A 21,819-nucleotide genomic window follows, 5' to 3' on the forward strand; every position below is an offset into this window, starting at 1 on the left:
TTTTCCATTATACATTAAAAAGTCTAGAATGTATTATTCACATTGTAAGCGGAGACTGAGGAAGTCGTAATTGCCCCACAAATATTAGACAACTGCACAAACCCTAATGTAAATCAAAGGTGGGAGAATAATATGAGTAACTCATAACACCAGGGCTGGATTAATGCAGGGGCTTATCTATCAGGTATGAAGGTAAGACCCAGATGCAGACCGCATCGAATAAACAATAGTTTAATATTCCAACAGGGGCAGGCAATCGACAGGTCAAGGCAGGCAGGGGTCAGAAAACCAGAGGTGGGGCAACGGTACCGGGTGGCAAGCAGGCTCAGGGTCAGGCAGAGTGGACAGGCAGAGTGGACAGGCAGAGTGGACAGGCAGAGTGGACAGGCAGAGTGGACAGGCAGAGTGGACAGGCAGAGTGGACAGGCAAGGGTCAACAGCAGGCGCTGAGACACACACCGCTGGTTGACTTGAACAAACAAGACGAACTGGCAACAGACAAACAGAGAACACAAGTATAAATACACAGGGGATAATTGGGAAGATGGGCGACACCTGGAGGGGGGTGGAGACAATCACAAAGACAGGTGAAACAGATAAGGGTGTGACATTACCGGAGTTGAAGCCCCTGGGCCCATGCCCGTGGGGGGCCCAAGCGCCAGCAAAATAAAACAAGTATAAATAGAATTCGAACAAAAATAAATAAAGAGAATAGAGTATATATTATATACAGTACCAGTCAAAAGTTGGGACACACCATTCAAGGGTTTTTCTTTATTTGTACTATTTTCTACATGGTAGAATAATAGTGAAGACGTCAACTATGAAATAACACATGGAATCATGTAGTAACCAAAGAAGTGTTAAACAATATATTTTAGATTCTTCAAAGTAGCTATTCTTTGGCTTGATGACAGCTTTGCACACACTTGGCATTCTCTCAACCAACTTCATGAGGTAGTCACCTGGAATGCATTTCAATTTACAGGTGTTCCTTTGTAAAAGTTCATTTGTGGAATTTATTCGCTTCTTAATGCATTTGAGCCAATTCCTCCCCTAACCGAGACGACGCTGGGCCAATTGTGCGCCGCCCTATGGGACTCCAGATCACGGTCGGTTGTGATACAGCCCGGGATTGAACCAGGATCTGTAGTGACGCCTCTAGCACTCTAGCCCTGCGTTACTCGGGAACATAATTAGGTAGGAGGGTTTAGGTTTTTTGTGTTTATTTTCTTTTATACTGATGTAGCTAGAGCTACTACTGTATGTAGTGTAGTAAACCATGATTACCACACACTCCAGCACAGTAGGTGGCGGCATGCACCCTAAACGTTTGTTCACGGACCGCCATTCTACCATAGAAGGAGAGGGAGAAAAAGACGAGGAAGAACCCGACCCCCCGTATTGTTATTGACTCTTTCTTGCATGACACGAACCTATCTAACGTGAAATAGCTATCAAGCAACCGTAAGTAGCAGACTTTGACGTATTTCAATTAGGCCTAAGAATGAAACTGATTAGGCCTGTCTGTTTAACACTAACGTTAGGCTAACGTTACGTGCTAGCGTATGCTGCTAGTAATATTCTGCTAGCTAGTTAGCCAGTTTATATGTCAGCTAGCGAGCTGTCACAAGCATCAATCTACAGTGTTACGTTAGTCTATACAATTATGTTGAGTGACTCAGGATTACAAAACCGTGTCACAGTCGTGCCCAACAATGAGCATTTTCCTTCAGGTGCTTCAATGGAACATGTCAGGGTTGTTTAGCGTTAGCTTCGACTTTTTGTCTCTGAATGGGGGTTTTCACTAGTTACCACAGCCACAAAGTCATAATTATGGCTAAAGTGTACACTGACTATTTCTAAAATGCATCTTCTTAAAATCAGAGTTTAAACCTTAACCACACTGCTAACCGTATGCCTAACCATAAATTAAGACCAAAGAGCACATTTTTTTCCTTCATGAAGTTTTACTTTATAGCCAGTAACAACCATGGGCTAGCTGTCGTTTGCACTTTCCATTCTGTAACCTTACCTAGCTAGCCGTCTGAGCTATTGTTTAGGTAGCAAGCTATGTCTTACCTTTACTTTTCAACACTTTTAGGCAGCTAGCTAACGTAAAGGAAAGAGTGGACAAAGACGAGTAGCGGGACACACCAATACATTCTACAGAGATGGGCGCTGTTGTTTCCCGGTGGAAGGTAACTATATGCACGTTAAACCAGTCCGTAACAGTAGCGTAAGCTAGTTTAGCTATAATAATCCAAAGTATTCTAGCAACCCTGGTTTATAAACGCAGATATCGACTCTGCCACTTGGGTATGCTTTTTTGCCATTAGGTTGAGGGTTATAGCTGCACTCCCTGCCTGTTTCATTACATTGGTTCCAGAAGCGGGAACCCCAAATCTTGTTGCCCGAAGCCCAGCGGTCCATCGACTGTGCCACAAAAGCATGCTTAAGTGGCACAGTCGATATCCAAGCTTATAAACCAGGGTCCCTACACAACTCCCTCTCAAAGAGCGTGTCCTTGCGTTAGACCTCATAGGACGCCGTCTTACAGGAACACGCTCACCAGTCAAGCACACACACTGTAGTGGATGCAAGCTCCGATCCCACTTCTGACACCAATGTAATGAAACAGGCAGGAAGTGCGTCTCGAGCCATCAACCTTCTTGCCCGAAGCCCAGCACGCCATTGATTGTGCTACAAAAGCATGCTCAAGTGGTAGAGTCGATCACTGCACTTATAAAACAGGGTTGAATAAATCTGGAGAATACGACTACTCCACTGTCTAACTAGCTAGCTACCAACCCAATGCTCCTTTAGCATTTCAAGGTTTCAGTTTAACGTAATCAAGTAGCCTACATCACTGACTAGTCAACTGAACTGTACTGTCTGGCTAGTGTCAGAATGGAATTGAGCCAATGTTTTTGGCGTTTGAGGGCATGCATGATGTGTTGAAGTTAATGTTTATAATATCAATTAATTACCTTTTTTATCATTCAGAGAGAAAAAGCATTGCATTCAGCACACACATCTGGTCGTAGCCATTTGTTTTGAGTGATTCAGAAGTAAATTGTATCTAATCTTCAAACAGGCTAAACCAACGACGGTGGAACTTCTAGAAGGCATTGACAAGGTAAGTATTAGGTTAAATGTTGCTATAAGCCCTACTTTTCAACATTATATAGGCTACTAGTATTCAAAAAAGTGTTCACAGCACCAAGCTTCTCCCGCAGTCCTGTCCATGAGCTTCATCTTGTATTCGTCTGTAATTATCAGTCAGGCAGTGATCTGTTTTGATCTTTTAGTGACAGGTGCAGATGTCCACAACTCTGAAATTGGGCAGCACATTGGCCGTCAGATATTAGAAAAGAGGTTATACTTTTTAGAGAAGAATTAGAATGCTACAATAAACCCTTTTTAAATGTATCATAAGGCTGGGAAATACTCTGGCATTACCCAAGCATTCCATAATTCTTATAATCCAACTATTACCTGTTATCTTTTAAAAAATACTTGTCATGGCATTTTGTTGTCTTTTCAGGATATTAAGGACCTTGAGGAATTTAGAGCGAAGAATCAGAGATTGGAGAAGTTGTGGGTGGGAAGACTGCTTCTGTATTCATCTGTGCTTTATCTTATTACTTGCATAAGTGTTTACTTCTGCTATCTCCCCGAACAATGGACAGGACGCATCGTGATGACTTTGCCCTTATTTATATTTCCTATATTGTAAGTACAGCCTACTCTGTCCACTGCCACACATAACCTTAAAGGGGCAATCTGTGATTCAAACAACAATGAAGTGGTGCTCTTTTTTTTTTTTTTTTTTTGGTAAACAACTGAGGCATGGAGGAGGAATGTACTCACTCTCAAATTCATGTTTTATAGCTATACTGTGTTTGTTTGAAATTACATTATTTACAAACATTGGTGTATAACAAGCTTATATTTTGGTTTCTGATAAAAAAGTTGTATTCTTCAAGAATCAATTGCTATATATATATCCTTTATTTAAAAGTACAACAAAATGTATGCACCAATCCCTGATTACCCCTTTAAGTATGTATACTATTATGTGCCTGCAGCCTACTTTGTAAAGATGTTTGCTGGCGGTTCAAAAGTACCCTGGGCACATAAATCAGAGACGATGCCGAGCATCCACATTTTTCATTCACATGAAATCTTCTAAGCACAGACATAGATGTTTTATATTTGTTTAAATCAATAGTTTTTCTTATTCCACAACTGTTCTGGTTTTGTGCATCTAATTCCAAAGTTACTTTTCAATATGTAGGCCTATACTACTCTTTCAGGTCATCAAAATGTCCTGCCATGTAAAATTTCCACCACATAATCTTCAAAGTGAAGAATCTTCTGTTTTGTTCCATTCATCACAAAATGCTTTACCACAGAAAGTGATGCTCTCTCTGATCTGCTTTTCTTAGTGACTATTCAACAATGGGAAGACTGTTTCTGCTGCATTCTAATATTCCTGATTGCTTTTCAGAGTGTGGTTTATGAGGAAGCTGCTGTTATTCCTTTTCTCAAAGCGAACAGAAAGAAACAGTAAGGCTTCTCTTATTTTTATTCAATTTTTGTTGGCCCATCAACAAAATGGGCCTCCCCCTCTTTGGAGGACAAAAGTAACTTTGTTCTACATTTTTGTTTTTACACACATAGGATTCTCTTCTTTACATTAAGTTTATCTTATCTTGTTTTGAATTGCAAGTCTGTCCAATTGTAAAAAAAATTATGATAATACTACAACTATTTATCAATATAAATGTCTCTTAAAATGCAGATGTTTGAAAATGCATGTGTGTTTCATGACAAATACTCAATGCATTCCTTGTCACTTTTGTTTCAGATGACAAACTAGAAGATTTAAAAGTTGAAAAAAGAAAAATCGTAAGTGTAGATTTTTATATCTAATTTATTCCAATAATTATAGATCTTTCAGGGCAGGGCTGGTTTCCTGGACACAAATGAATCCTAGTCCTGGCCTAAAAAGCATGCTCAATGGAGAAACCAGCCCTTAGTGTTTTGAAGTAAGTGTGTCATTGATCCAGAGCTGATATCTTAATGACACAATGACTCTTTCCCTGATTTCCCTTTTAATAGCCCTAAGTGTTTAATCGTATCAGGAGCCCCTTGCACAACTCGCATGCGCTCTAACCTTTGAAACGCATTGATGTAATTTGTGCTGATCTATGCATATTACACACCTTTTTAGAATTTTGCCCCCCCCCATCTCCTACCCCATTCCCTTAGTAGAGGGAGGCTCTTTGCTACAGCAGGCAGACATTGAGTACAGGTGCCTCAAGCTTACAATGGAAGTCTCCTGCCTTTTTAGGAAGCCTTTATTGAGCTCTTAGAGCACTTTGCAGTGAGCTAATTGCCAGTGCTAAGAAATAATCTAAAATCAATGCAGGCTAATTGGCAGAGAGACTGTGTTCCATAAAGCGCTCCCTTAGCGATTCTCTGTAAATTTATAGCAGTAAGCATGGAGAGGATGTCATTTTCTGTCATGTCTAATAACTTCCAATAATTGCGGCTGATGGATTTTCACACCCCATTACCGATTTTGGTGCATGTTATTATTTATCTTCTACTAGCTAACAATTAACAATGTTTGGTGTTTTCCTGATGCAAAGTTGAATTGCAAACCATATTGCTGGATTGCAAAATCAGAATTTCCTTACTTAGCAGTTTTTGTGTTCACACCTACGGGTCCCCTTCTGCCACTGAGTACACATTTTCGGTTACAACAAATGAAACCACTAGGATAATGTTATAAGCGTAAAATTATTTTAAAATCCTGTTGTAGGGTATTTACTATTAGTGTTTATCATGCTATTGTATTTGTATTTATTATTGATCCCATTAGCTGATGCCAAAGCAGCAGCTACTCTTCCTGGGGTCCAGCAAAATTAAGGCAGTTTATACAGTTTTAAAACATTACAATACATTCACAGATTTCACAACACACTGTGTGCCTTCAGGCCCCTACTCCACCACTACCACATATCTACAGTACTAAATCCATGTGTATGTATAGTGCGTATGCTATCGTGTGTCTGTGCCAATGTTTGTGTTGCTTCACAGTCCCCGCTGTTCCATAAGGTGTTTTTTTTAATATGTTTTAAAAAATCTAATTTCACTGCTTGCGTCAGTTACTTGATGTGGAATAGAGTTCCATGTAGTCATGGCTCTATGTAGTACTGTGTGCCTCCCATAGTCTGTTCTGGACTTGAGACTCTGAAGAGATCTCTTGTGGCATGTCTTGTGGGGTATGCATGGGTGTCCGAGCTGTGTGTCAGTAGTTTAGACAGACAACTCGGTGCATTCAATATGTCAATACCTCTCATAAATAAAAGTAGTGATGAAGTCAATCTCTCCTCCACTTTCAGCCAGGAGAGATTGACATACATATTATTAATATTAGCTCTCTGTGTACCGCCAAGGGCCAGCCGTGCTGCCCTGTTCTGAGCCAATTGCAATTTTCCTAAGTCCTTTTTTTGTGGCACCTGACTAGACGACTGAACAGTAGTCAAGGTGCGACAAAACTAGGTCGTGTAGGACCTGCCTTGTTGATAGTGTTGTTAAGAAGGCATAGCATCGCTTTATTATAGACAGACTTCTCCCTGTCTTAGCTACTACTGCATCAATATGTTTTGACCATGACCGTTTACAATCTGGTGTTACTCCAAGCCGTTTAGTCAACTCAACTTGTTCAATTTTCACATTATTTATTACAAGATTTAGTTGAGATTTAGGGTTTAGTGAGTGTTTTGTTCCAAATACAATGCTTTTAGTGTTAGAAATATTTAGGGCTAATTTATTCCTTGCCAACCACTCTGAAACTAACTGCAGCTCTTTGATTGTTGCAGTCATTTCAGTCGCTGTAGTAGCTGACGTGTATAGTGTTGAGTCATCCGCATACATAGAAACTCTGGCTTTACTCAAAGTCAGTGGCATGTCGTTAGTAAAAATTGAAAAAAGCAAGGGGCCTAAACAGCTACCCTGGGGAATTTCTGATTGTAACTGGATTATATTTGATAGGCTTCCATTAAAGAACACCCTCTGTGTTCTGTTAGACAAGTAACTCTTTATCCACATCATAGTAGGGGGCGTAAAGCCATAACACAAGTTTTTCCAGCAGCAGACTATGATCAATGATGTCAAATGCTGCACTGAAGTCTAACAAGACTTGTGCCCCCACAATTTTTATTCATTTATTTATTTCACCTTTATTTAACCAGGTAGGCTAGTTGAGAATAAGTTCTCGTTTACAACTGCGACCTGGCCAAGATAAAGCAAAGCAGTTCGACACATACAACAGCACAGGGTTACACATGGAATAAACAAACACAGTCAATAATACAGTAGAAAAAGTCAATATACAGTGTGTGCAAATGAGGTAGGATAAGGGAGGTAAGGCAATAAATAGGCGAAGTAATTACAATATAACAATTAAACACTGGAATTTTAGATGTGCAGAAGATGAATGTGCAAGTAGAGATACTGGGGTGCAAAAGAGCAAGATAAATAAATACATTATGGGGATGAGGTAGTTGGATGGGCTATTTACAGATGGGCTATGTACAGGTGCAGTCATGTGGCAGTCATTTTATCATCAATTTCTCTCAGCCAATCATCAGTCATGGTGTCAGTGATGTGCTTATTGAGTGTCCTTCCCTGTAAGCATGCTGAAATTCTGTTGTCAAGTTGTTTACTGTAAAATACCATTGTATCTGGGCAAACACCATTTTTTCCAGAAGTTTAGTAAGGGTTGGTAACAGGCTGATTGGTCAGCTATTTGAGCCAGTAAAGGTGGCTTTACTATTCTTGGGTGGCGGAATGACTTTAGCTTCCCTCCAGGCCTGAGGGCACACACTCTCTAGTAGGCTTAAATTGAAGATGTGGCAAGTAGGAGTGGCAATATCGTCTGCTATTATCCGCAGTAATTTTCCATCTAGATTGTCAGACCCTGGCGGCTTGTCATTGTTGATAGACAATTTTTTTCACCTCTTCCACACTGAATTTATGGAATTCAAAAGTACAATTCTTATCTTTCATAATTTGGTCCGATATACTTGGATGTGTAGTGTCAGCGTTTGTTGCTGGCATGTCATCCCATCCCTAAGTTTGCTTATCTTGCCAATGAAAAACTAATTAAAGTTGTTTGCAATATCAGTGGGCTTTGTGATAATAAATGAAGGAGCAGAGTTGGCTTTTTTCCCAAAATTTAATTTAAAGTGCCCCAAAGCTTTTTACTGTCATTCTTTATATAGTCTATCTTTGCTTCATAGTATATTTTCTTTTCATTTAGTTTAGTCACGTGATTTCTTAATTTGCAGTACGTTTGCCAATCAGTTAGGCTGCCAGACAAAATTGCCATACCTTTTGCCTCACCCCTCTCAACCATACAATTTTTCAATTCCTCATCAATCCAAGGGGATTTACCGTAATTTCTGGACTATTAAGCGCACCTGAATATAAGCCGCACCCACTGAATTTAAAAAAGATATTATTTTGAACATAAATAAGCCGCACATGACTATAAGCCGCAGGTGCCTACCGGTACATTGAAACAAATGACCTTTACACGGGCTTTAACGAAACACGGCTTGTAACAAAAAAATAAAACATTTGCAGTAAGCTTTAGTTGTCTTTTTGCACTGAGTCAATTCCTCACGCTGCTGTTTCCAACGTCTTATCATCGACTCATTAAGACCAAGCTCCCGTGCAGCAGCTCTATTTCCTTTTCCAACAGCCATATCAATTGCCTTCAACTTGAAAGCTGCATCATATGCATTTCTCTGTGTCTTTGCCATGATGAGGGTGACAAAATGACTACTGTAAACAGAATGATGGGAAGTTTGAGAGCGCTCGATTTAATCTAAACCGTAAACAAAAAAGTTGTCTGACCTTAACCCGTCCGGCAATTTCATTGGTCTAATGAAAGCTTCATGCCGCCAAAAAACTGAGCACGTCACAGAATGTGTTTTTTTTGGGGGAAAAAAATAGAAAGCGGGAAAAATCCATATATTAGCCGCGTCATTGTTTAAGCCGCGAGGTTCAAAGCCTGGGAAAAAAGTTGTGGCTTATAGTCCGGAATTTACGGTAACCGGTTTTACAGTCCATTTTCTTAATGGGTGCGTGTTTATTAATAACTGGAATAAGTCGTTTCATAAATGCGTCAAGTGCAGCGTCTGGTTGCTCCTCATTACACACCACAGACCAGCAAATATTTTTTAGATCATCAACATATGAATCACCTCAACTTCTTTTATAACCTCTTATACACTATATTAGGCCAAGGCTTTGGAACTTTGGTTTTCCTAGATATGGCTTTTGTGTATTTAAGAAGGTCATCAAAAGATTTGCTGTGCTAGGGTTGCAAAAGATTTGCTGTGCTAGGGTTGCAAAGCTACCAGTAATTTACCAGTGGTAACTTTGGTCATTTATACTTGTATTTATTTTTGTATATCTATGTCCATATTGTCCTTGGGTTTCTAGAGGACAGACATATGGTTCAAGAGAGAATAGCTTAATTAATGAAAAAAGCATCTACAATGACATTATTTTCAATTAACTCTAACTCTTCCAACTATTGTTTTTTTCTCACAACATTTACAACAAAGACATAAAATAACAGTATGTTAACAAATATATGAAGGATATTTCATGCTGAAACCCTCATAGTAAACACAAATGGTATTCACTTAGTTGATGATTTATTTTTAGGTTAACGCTTTACAGCTTTGTCATTCAATTATTTGATTATTTTACATGTGATAAGGCCGCACAGAGGGCCAGAGATAATTAGACACCTGTGATAATCTGAAGTACCCCAAAAAGCCACTAGATGTTTTCTGATATATGCACTTAACAAAAATATAAGTGCAACATGCAACAATTTCAAAGATTTTACTGTGTTAAAGTTAATAAGGAAATCAGTCAATTGAAATATATTCATAATGCCCTAATCTATGTTTTTCACATGACTGGGAATACAGATATGCATCTGTTGGTCAGATAGGGGTGTGGATCAGAAAACCAGTCAGTATCTGATGTGACCACCATTTATCTCATGCAGCGTGACATCAACTTTGCAATGGAGTTGATCAGTGTTGATTGTGGAATGTTGTTCCACTCTTCTTCAATGGCTGTGCGAAGTTAATGGATATTGGCGGGAACTGGAACACGCTGTTGTACACGTCGATCCAGAGCATCCCAAACATGTGCAATAGGTGACATGTCTGGTGAGTATCCCATGGAACAACTGGGACATCAGCTTTCAGGAGTTGTGTACAGATCCTTGTGACATGGTGCTGTGCGTTATCATGCTGAAACGAGGTGATGGCGGCGGATGAATGGCTCGACAATGGGCCTCAGGATCTCGTCACGGTATCTCAATCAATCATTCCAATTTATTCATGAAGCCCTTTTACCTCAGCCAAAGTCACAAAGTGCTGTACAGAAACCCAGCCTAAAACCCCAAACAGCAAGCAATGCAGGTGTAGAAGCACGGTGGCTAGGAAAAACTCCCTAGAAAGGCCGGAACCTAGGAAGAAACCTAGAGAGGAACCAGGCTCTGAGGGGTGGCCAGTCCTCTTCTGGCTGTGCCAGGTGGAGATTATAACAGAACATGGCCAAGATGTTCAAACGTTCATAGATGACCAGCATGGTCAGATAATAATAATCACAGTGGTTGTAGAGGGTGCAACAGGTCAGCACCTTAGGAGTAAATGTCAGTTGGCTTTTCACTGCCGATCATTCAGAGTTAGAGACAGCAGGTGCGGTAGAAAGAGTATCTCTGTGCATTCAATTTGCCATCGATAAAATGCAGTTGTATACGTTGTCCGTAACTTATGCCTGCCCATACCATAACCCCATCGCCACCATGGGGCACTCTGTTCACAACGTTGACATCAGCAAACCGCTCGCCCACAGTATGCCCAGTACAGTTGAAACCAGGATTCATCCGTGAAGAGCAGACTTCTCCAGGGTGCCAGTGGCCATCAAAGGTGAGCATTTGCCCTATGAAGTCAGTTACAATGCTGAACTTCAGTCAGGTCAAGACCCTGGTGAGGACGATGAGCACGCAGATGAACTTCCCTTAGAAGGTTTCTGACAATTGTTGCAGAAATTCTTCGGTTTTGCAAACCGACAGTTTCATCAGCTGTCCAGGTGGCTGGTCTCAGACAATCCCGCAGGTGAAGAAGCTAGATGAGATCCTGGCTGGCGTGGTTACATGTGGTCTGCGGTTGTGAGGCCGGTTGGACGTACTACCAAATTCTCTAAAATGACGTTGGATGTGGCTTATTGTAGAGAAATGAACATTAAATTCTCTGGCAACAGCTGTGGTGGAAATTTCTGCATTCAGCATGCCAATTGCACGCTACCTCAAACTGCACATTTTTGAGTAGCCTTTTATTGTCCCCTGCACAAGGTGCACTTGTGTAATGATCATGCTGTTTAATCAGCTTCTTGATATGCCACACCTGTCAAGTGGATGGATTATCTTGGCAAAGGAGAAATGCTCCCCAACAGGAATATAAAATAATTTGTGCACAACATTGGAGAGAAAAGCTTTTTTTGTGTATGGAACATTTATGGGATCTTTTATTTCAGCTCATGAAACATGGGACCAACACTTTAAATGTTGCATTCATATATTTTTTCAGTTTATATGTATTTTAACTTGAAAGCTATCAAAAGTTTGTTTACTGGTAATATACCCTCCCTTTGTAACCTTATGTTGTGCAGATAGAGTTCCTTAACTGATTTTATTTTTAAAACCTTTTTTCTACAGTTGGAAGAGGTGATGGAGACTGAAACCTACAAAAATGCCAAGTTAATTCTTGAGAGGTTTGATCCTGAAGCAAATAAGAAAGTGGCAAGTACAGTATCTGTTTTTTTTTTTTAAACGAACCAATGACTTAATCTGCTATTTATTTAAATTATGAATTGATCTGAGATTCTTATTTTATTTTGAAAGGAAATGGAATTCACGCCAATCAGGCCAGGTCAGATGACTCCTAGACCGGACCAAGGTGAAGGCGTCCTCTCTACATTAGTTGTGTTTCTGTATTCAAGCATAAAACCAAAGATTGTGAAACTATAAATGCCTTACTCACCTTTTGATTGCTACCACATAATTCCTGTGGTTGACTTGGTTACATAGAATTGATCTGTTCATGTGCTCACGGTTTGAGCCTGAGCTGTCAGTCCTGTATAATTGATTACATTCAGGAGAGCAGTCACACACTTCTCTTTCTCTACGTTTTAGTCAATGAACAAATAAGTTGACCATAATTGAGTGAGTGCTTGTGGGAATTGTTGTTTATTCAATGCCCCTTGAGGACTTCAATTCAATCAATGGTAGTCTTGATGTTATGCTGCAAGGTCGGGCAAACTACGAGCCCAACCCCGTTTTATTTTCAGGGTGGAGGGGGCATAATTGTTTTTATTATTAATATATGTCCAGGCCTCTCTTGGATGTCTAAAACTTAATAGAAAGTATGTAGAAATGATAATGGACCAATGTAAAATAAAAGGTTAAATAACTGCACTTTTTCTGGCACAGAAATAGATTTTGACAAACAAATCGGTCAAAAACATATTGTTCGTCTCTGTTGAATTTCAAAATCCTGATGTGGCCCTCGAGCCAAAAAGTCTGCCCACCCCGCACTAGTGTATACACCCTTATGTTATAATGGGAAATTGTATTTCCATAGCTAGAGCTGACAGTGAGGACTTGTGAAGAATCAACCACCTCTGCATAATCAAAACAGTTTCTTTGTGAGAAGGTGGAAACGTTTAGTTAGACATTGATATGCAAATGCAGGCTGAAAAGTACCAGTGGCCCTGTTTTGGCCCCAAGTGAGAGCAGGTCCGCAGGAGCCATAGCCCAGTGAGACACGGGTGCCGGCCCGCGTAGATGGAAACAGAAAAGCATGAACTTTCTGGGTAAAACACTGGGGTAAATCTTGCATGGAAATGTGCCGTTAGAGATGTGGGCCAGCAACTGGAATGTTGCCGTTTTGAATCCCTAATCAGACAGGAAAAATCTGGCATAATGTGAGCCGGCAACCGAGGGTTGCTGGTGTCAAATCCTAGATGCCATCTCCTGCCGTTGTGCCCTTGAGCATGGCAAGAAAATGTCCCTGTACTTCAACCCACATTGCCGTAGATATGCAAATTAAACAGAATGCCTTAACTCTGAGAACCATTTGTGTAGTGTCCCCATTTTGAGAAAGAATACCTTTTCTACATGTCCCTCTTCTTCAGAACTCCGTCAACGCAACATAGCCTTGAGGCCCCCTGTCATGGGCGCTGGAACCACCCCTACGGGTCCCCTTCCTCACTCAGCCCCAGGTGGGCCCCCAGGAGGACCCCCCGATAGGGGCCTGTCTGCCGCGGTTGGCCAGCAGACCATAATGAGGAGACCCCCTATGACACCCTGCACCCCTATCCCAGGAATGGGTGAGTAAAGCTCTAATAGGATAGAGTTTTATCTTTCAGTGGGATTGTAATGCCACAGACACACCAGAATGGCTTTCCAAGAGGTGTTGAGGGTCCATGAGTGGTCCAGTCTGTCTTGACTTAAATCTGCTTGATAATCAGAGACAAGGTTTGAATATCGCTCTCCATCAATGGTTCCCAACCAAACCCGTTTTAGCAATTGATAAAAATAATGGTTTTGTTACATTAAGAGTTGTGCAAACTTGGCAGAATCTTATTCAAAATGATTTACAGCTGACAAATGTAATCCTTCTTTAAATGTTTTTATTTGAAGGCAGCAAAATGTGAAAACTGCAAGAGGTGTGTAGACTTTCACTTAGCACTGTATGTAGCCCTCCAAGCTGCTTATAGGTTGTTAATGGATTCCTGTGTAGATTATTAAAACACTTGAGCTTATTTTCTATAGCCTATACTTTTATGTATCCCAAATCTAAATGCCATATTATGCACTAAACAAGGGTGATTTACATTCTTACCTTTCAAGAGGACCTGTTAAAAACCAGCCCGTGTAGTTTTTTTTTAAGGCTGTAGTATTAAAATGTGTAGAAACTAAACTAAGCACTAATTGTCACTGTGTTCCTATGATGTGCTATAATGTTAGGTATGCACCCCCCAGGCCCACCCCTGGCTAGACCCGTCTTACCTCGAGACCGAGGTGCCGTGGACAGAGTCATCGAATACCTTGTGGGAGATGGCCCTCAGAACAGGTCTGTACTTCCGTCCAAAGCATTTCCAATGACCTCATTACTGATGTGCTTCGTAGAGTACTATGCCTACAGTGAGCAGAGGATCGTATTCTCTGTGTGTGGCCTCACTATTTTGTGCTCGTCAGTTGTGACGGTCACTCTAACATACAGCTTTAAATGGTAGACCTTTACTGGAGTTCTCCTTTTAAAAGTTTTGCATCTAGGCAACTTCAAGGTTGATCTCTTCTCACTGTTATGTATGCTCTTTTATCCCCAGATATGCCCTTATATGCCAGCAGTGCTTCTCCCATAATGGCATGGCATTAAAAGAGGAATTTGAATATATTGGTAAGATTTGGAGAAATACTGCTTCCTGTCACTACCCTTCAAACACTGCATTAACTTTGCCCTTCGGTGCTTGGCTGCCATCTTTGTATTTTGTATTTATTATGGATCTCCATTAGCTGCAGACAAGGCAGCAGGTACTCTTCCTGGGGTCTGGCAAAATTGAGGCAGTTATACAATTAAAAAAACATTACAATACATTCATAACATGTTTCACAACACACTTTGTGCCCTCAGGCCTCTACTCCACTACCACATATCTACAACACAAGATCCATGTGTACGTGTGTGTATAGTGCGTTTTGTTATCTTGTGTGTGTATGCATGTGTCTACGCCTATGTTTGTGTTGCTTCACAGTCCCCGCTGTTCCATAAGGTGTAGTTTTATCATTTCAAAAAATCTGATTCTACTGCTTGCATCAGTTACCTGATGTGGAATAGAGTTCCATGTAGTCATGGCTCTATGTAGTACTGTGCGCCTCCCATAGTCTGTTCTGGACTTGGACTGTGAAGAGACCTCTGGTGGCATGTCTTGTGGGTGTCTGAGCTGTTTGCTAGTTTAAACAGACAGCTCGGTGCTTTCAACATATCAATACCTCTCACAAAAACAAGTCCATATCTCCTACACTTTAAGCCAGGAGAGATTGAAATGCATATTATTAATTTTAGCTCTCTGTGTACATCCAAGGGCCAGCCGTGCTGCCCTGTTCTGAGCCAATTGCAAAGTCCCTCTTTGTGGCACCTGACCACACGAGTGAACAGTAGTCCAGGTGCGATTAACTAGAGCCTGTAGGACCTGCCTTGTTGTTAGTGCTGTTAACAAGGCTTGGGCTTTTTTTATGGACAGACTTCTTCCTATCCTAGCTACAGTTGTATCAATATGTTTTGACCATGACAGTTTACAAACCACAGTTACTGGATTGCAGCTTTGTCATCTCAACTTGCTCAGGTTCCACATTACTTATTACAAGATTTAGTTGAGGATTAGGCTTGAGTGAATGATTTGTCCCAAATACAATGCTTTTAGTTTGAAATATTTAGGACTAACTTATTCCTTGCCACCCATGTTAGGTGTTTCAGTCGCGGTAGTAGCTGACATGTATAGTGTTGAGTCATCCGCATACATAGACGCAAAACCAGTGGCATGTCGTTAGTAAAGATTGAAAAAATGGGTCTAGACAGCTGCCCTGTGGAATTCCTGATTCTACCTGGATTATGTTGGAGAGGCTTCCATTAAAGAACACCCTCTGTGTTCTGTTAGACTGGTAACTCTTTATCCACAATATAGCAGGGATGTAAAGCCATAACACATGTTTTTCCAGCAGTAGACTGTGATCAATAATGTCAAAAGCTGCACTGAAGTCTAATAAAATAGCCCCCACAATCTTTTTTATAATTTCTCTCAGCCAATCATCAGTAATTTGTGAAAGTGCTGTGCTTGTTGAATGTCCTTGGCATATTTTTTTTTTGTAATATGCTGGTGCAACCAACTTTTTGTAACCAAAGTAGCTCAAGCTATGACATCGAAATAAGGTAATCCATTGAGCAGATGCAGTTATGCATCTTCAACAAAAAAAGTGGGGCAATTGGTGAAGCACATGGCACCTTGCCTTTGAAATAATGTTACTTACATTATGACCGTTTAGCTTTCAGGTGTGCGTACTGTTATGTCCTGAACCATGCAAGGAAGACCCGACCTCAAGCTCCAAGACTCCCAGAATTTAGCTTTGAGCGGAGAATGCGCTCGGAATCACCCACCCCAGAAAAATCTGCGGCATCAGAGGCCACTGATGAGAGCGCACCCCCCTCTGGAGGTATAGTAACTAGAGTTACCTTTGGAAATGAACTAATCATATATGTAGCACTTGGCCAAATGATCAGAGGAGTTAAGTGGACCCAAATGTATCAGCGTTGACATTAAAGTAAAACAAGTTGTTTATTTTATTCAGGGCTCTAAATGAACAGGTTGTAAATTAACAGCACTGGTGCTCCCAACTTTAAAAATGGTTTAAATTTAAGAGCAACCAGAAAATGTTTTTTTTTTTTCAATCGATTGAGATATATCCTATATGAATTCTAGCTACTTCTGAAGCACATTTTGTGCCCTAGAAACTCATGTAACCCTGTTGATATAAATACCTGTCACTGAAATTAGTAATTTGTGGAATATCAATACACCCAGTTACTACAAAGATAAAGGCATCCTTCCTAAACTCATTTGCCAGGGAGGAAAGAAACTGCTCAGGGATTTTACCATGAGTCCAGTGGTGATTTTAAAACAGTTACAGAGTTGAATGGCTGTGATGGAAGAAAACTGAGGATGGGTCAACAACATTCTAGTTACTCCACAATACTAACCTAAATGACAGAGTGATCAACTTGGTTAGTCATGAATTCTTAATCTTCAGGTCATTAAAACCACATGGTAAATGTAGCATAGTGTTTGTTGCTATAACAAACTCAATGATCAATTTAACATTGTCGTCTTTTTGTGCATGTTTGTTTTATCCTAATATTTACCATTGCTTTATACTTTGTCTTTGAATAGCTGATCAAAGTGAAGACAGTGGTCCCAGTCATGTGGCTACCAGGGCGCCCACTGTATCTTTAGCAACTGCTTCATGGAGTGCAGTGCACAGTTTCGCCATTGTCCACCATCACCACAAAGGTCCCATCCTACCACAGCCTGGTGCTTTGCAGATTTTAGTCCCACCAATCACTTACCCTGATTAAAGGCTATTTAAATTGACTTCTTGTGGCATCTGGCCCCATAATCATATCACGATCTTAAAATGATCAAGCAACTAACAATCAGATTTGGGGTCAATTTATTTTTAATTCAGGAATTGAAATGAAATTCCAGTTTTACCCTTCTGTCTGATATTACAGCTACACAAGCTATTGCATGGCATCACACAATGATGTTGATGCATTATTTCATGTTGGACCATCAAATGACCATTGTACTGATCCCACTCTTTTGACCCTGAGAGTTGTTGATAATTAACTTAATTCTGGAGTAATGTAAAGCTTTCTGTGTTTGCAGATCAAGTCATTGTATATAATATTAACAGGCTGGGCATGCTGCAAATTATTATTGTAGTGTAATTACACAAAGTTAGTGATTTAATGGTTTGACTGTTAAAATTATTTAACCCTGTCACTCACACCCCCCCCCCTCTCTTTCTGATATTTTTGTGAATGTTTGATAATGGGCTGCTCTGACAGTTTGACAGTAATACTTTACAGTAAATATATTATAATGGCTTATGAATGTGTGGTTTGTACATAGTGGCTCAGAGGCAGAGAGAGAGAGAGTCCTGTTATCTGAAACAAACAAGTGGTAGATATGTATGGTTAATGTAAGCTTTATAAATGTCTGTCTTCTGGTTGCAGATGAGAAGGAGCTGGAGGCCCCTTCTGATGAAGTGGAGCCTCAAGTTGAAAAGGCCCAGTCTACAGAGGAGACCCCAGACCCCAACGTAGAGAACCCAGAGGCCGCAGAGACGGTACACACAGAAGAGGAGCCTGAGAGACCAGGAGAAAAGCAAGAAGTCCCCCAATTGGAAACAGAGTAGAAAACATTGAATTCCCACCCTCCCCTCTATGTATATCAGCTGACATGGTGTAGTGTTTGTTTAAAAATCATGTGGTACCCAGCTCCTGGATTTACATAAGATGCTTGTAATGCACAATATTCTTTGGAAGTGAAATAATAATCTAGAAATAATAATCTAGAATTGACCACTTTTTCTCACTTAAACCATAACTTGGCAGGTGTGAGCATTTCTTACATTGACTTTGATGATCAAAATTACTGACTTGCCAAATCCACTTTCTCTTTTGAAAAGATACATTTGCCAAATGCACTGCTCCGGTCTGTCTTTCAAGATTTGCTCTGATTGTGTAATTCTTTAGGCTACACAATAAATAGTTAAGACATGTTTTAAATTTATTTACAGCAGTTCTGGAAATATTGAAACGTATTCAATCGTAAGCCTAGTCGGGCAAAACTTTTGTTTATACAGTGAGAATAGAATGAATTGAGATATTATTTATTATGGCCAAGAAGCAGTTCCACATATCTTCTTTTAAGCCTGTGTTATGTTCAGCCATGAAGTAAATAAAAAAATGTATTTTGTGTTGGAGCTTAATTTGTATGTCAGGTTTTCGGCATACCAAATCTTTGCAAATGCCTGTTTCTATTAATATGTACATGGCATGCCAAATAATGTGTATATATATTTTTTTTTTATGAAATAAAAAACATGTTCTCAATCAATTCATGGTAGACTATTGAAACAAGACAAAGGGTGCTTCTACTTCATATTACTCCAGGGTAGACTGCAGTGCTTTGCAGGCAGCGCCATAGTGGGCAATTCCATACAAGATTGTCCCAAAGATATTTATTATGTTTTGGTTCTTACTGACATGAAATTCATGGGAAGGATGTTTGGCATACCTTTGACGTTTGCAAAATGTTTATTGAGAACTAATAAGTTGGGGAATTTGTGACATTTAGGCCTTACCCAGGCCTTAAGACACTACAAAGATGAGTAAAATTGTGCTTAAGTCAGATAAGTTGCATGGACTGTGCAATGGTGTTTAACATGTGGTTAATTTCTTTATGATCAAATAAGGAGAGACTTATCACACAAGTTAGAGTTATACTTAAACTAAATATGTATCCACTTAGAGAGCAGGTCAATACAACACACACATAGTGAATCGATTGAGTGCTCTGCGATAACAATGGCTGGTCGACGAATCCCTCTTAGATGATTCGTTGAGAGCCCCGACACAAAGGATACAAACACACAGCAAAGATACAACCCCTTAGTCTACATGACACACAACAGATGTGTGGAAGATACTAATAATTCACAGCAGACCGTGTCTGCTGTAAAGACTTCTCATTGTGTAGAAACCAGGTCTGGCCCCCAAAACAAAGTTCCTCTTATCGTTATCCATACCGGAGCCATCTCCATCCTGGTACCTCCCAGCACACAAACAACTCAACAACTCATGCTATGGCATGCAGTCTTGTTAGGTTTATCACCTAAGGAATCGTAAATCTTCTGTCAGCATTAAGCCCCCAGAGGCCCAATCTCAGTTCACACAGACAATATAATTCTAAGAACCCCCTATTCTATTGCATAAAACAACCATTTGATGCAATAACAGTATTTATAACATAATCTTGTAATTTTGCTCTCACAAATATGATTTTTGAATGACTACCTCAACTCTGTACACCACACATACAATTAAATTGTAAGGTCCCTCAGTCGAGCAGTGAATTTCAAACACAGATTCAACAACAAAGACCAGGGAGGTTTTACAATTCCTCGCAAAGAAAGGCATCCATTGGTAGATGGGTAAAAATAAAAAAGCTGACTTTGAATATCCCTGTGAGCTTGGTGAAGCTATTAATTACTGTAATTTCCGGACTATTAAGCGCACCTGAATATAAGCCGCACCCACCGAATTAAAAAAAAAATATTATTTTGAACATAAATAAGCCGCACATGTCTATAAGCCGCAGGTGCCTACCGGTACATTGAAACAAATTAACTTTACACAGGCTTTAACGAAACACGGCTTGTAACAAAAATAAATAGGCTTTAACGAAACACGGCTTGTAACAAAAAATTAAAAATGAGCAGTAAGCTTTAGTTGTCTTTTTGCACTGAGTCAATTACTCACGCTGCTGTTTCCAACGTCTTATCATCGACTCATTAAGACCAAGCTCCCGTGCAGCAGCTCTATTTCCTTTTCCAACAGCCAGATCAATCGCCTTCAACTTGAAAGCTGCATCATATGCATTTCTCCGTGTCTTTGCCATGATGAGGGTGACAAAATGACTACCGTAATCAGAATGATGGGAAGTTTGAGAGCGCTCGATTTAATCTAAACAGTAAACAAAAAAGTTGTTTGACCTTAACCCGTCCGGCAATTTCATTGGTCTAATGAAAGCTTCATGCCGCCCAAAAAACTGAGCACATCACAGAATGTGTTTTTTTTGAGAATTTTTTTTTGAAAGCGGGTAAAATCCATATATTAGCCGCGTCATTGTTTAAGCCGCGAGGTTCAAAGCCTGGGAAAAAAGTTGCGGCTTATAGTCTGGAATTTACGGTACACTTTGGATGGTGTACAAATACACCCAGTCACTAAAAAGATACAGGCGTCCTTCCTAACCCAGTTGCTGGAGAGGCGAGTGGTGACTTTAAAACATTTAGAGTTTAATGGCTGTGTTAGGAGAAAAGTGAGGATAGATCAACAACATTGCAGTTACTCTAAAACACGAACCTGACGGATTGAAAAGAAGGAAGCCTGTACAGAATAAAATATTCCAAAACATGCATCCTGTTTGCAAAAAGGCACTAAAGTAAAACTGAAAGAAATGTGGCAAAGAAATTATGAATACAAAGCATTATGTTTGGGCAAATCCAATGCATCACTGAGTACCACTCTTCATATTTTCTATCATGGTGGTGGCTGAATCATGTTATGGGCATACTTGTCATCTGCAAGGACTAGGGAATTTTTTTAGGATAGAAAGAAATGGAATAGAGCAAAGCACAGGCAAAATCCTAGAGGAAAACCTGGCTCAGTCTGCTTTCCAACAGAAACTGGGAGACAAATTCACCTTTCAGCAGGACAATAACCTAAAACAAGGCCAAATATACACTGGAGTTGCTTACCAAGACAACATTGAATGTTCCTGAGTGGCCTAGTTACAGTTGTGACTTAAATCAGCAAGAAAATCTATGGCAAGATTTGACAAACGTCTGTCTAGCAATGATCAACAATCAACTTGACAGAGCTTGAAGAATGTTTTGCATAGTTTGGGCTTTAGACAATCAATCATGCAGAATCCGCTGCCAGTGTTTGGCACTTGATTACAGCTGTGATTCTTTCTGGGTAAGTCTAAGAGCTTTGCAAACCTGGATTGTACAATAGTTGCACATTATTCTTTTCAATTTTTCAAGCTCTGTCAAATTGGTTGCTGATCATTGTTAGACAGTCATTTTCAAGCCGATTTAAGTAAAAACTGTAACTAGGCCACTCAGGAACATTCAATGTCGTTTTGATAAGAAACTCTTGGTGAATTTGTCTCCCAGTGTCCAGAGCCGGATTAATGCAGGGCCTTACCGGGCCTGAAGCCCCTGTGCCCAGGCCCGTGGGGGGCCCAAGTGGCCGCAATATATATACACTGCTCAAAAAAATAAAGGGAACACTAAAATAA

At 40.1% G+C, this 21,819-nt stretch overlaps 1 protein-coding gene across 1 annotated transcript; it reads left to right on the forward strand.

The window, feature by feature from the left end:
- Nucleotides 1-1,389: 1,389 nt before the first annotated feature.
- On the forward strand, nt 1,390-18,852 carry lnpk (lunapark, ER junction formation factor; the record flags this gene model as incomplete). The annotated part of the gene is given in 13 exon segments (NM_001139815.1): nt 1,390-1,467; nt 2,105-2,201; nt 3,098-3,139; nt 3,548-3,735; nt 4,514-4,572; nt 4,874-4,914; nt 11,828-11,911; nt 12,014-12,068; nt 13,306-13,500; nt 14,156-14,246; nt 14,503-14,573; nt 16,217-16,384; nt 17,967-18,852. Coding segments are annotated over 12 exon segments (1,203 nt in total). The 3' UTR covers nt 18,149-18,852.
- Nucleotides 18,853-21,819: the final 2,967 nt, after the last annotated feature.

The sequence above is a fragment of the Salmo salar genome, chromosome ssa17 (genome assembly GCF_905237065.1).
Source record: "Salmo salar chromosome ssa17, Ssal_v3.1, whole genome shotgun sequence".
Classification (NCBI taxonomy): domain Eukaryota; kingdom Metazoa; phylum Chordata; class Actinopteri; order Salmoniformes; family Salmonidae; genus Salmo; species Salmo salar.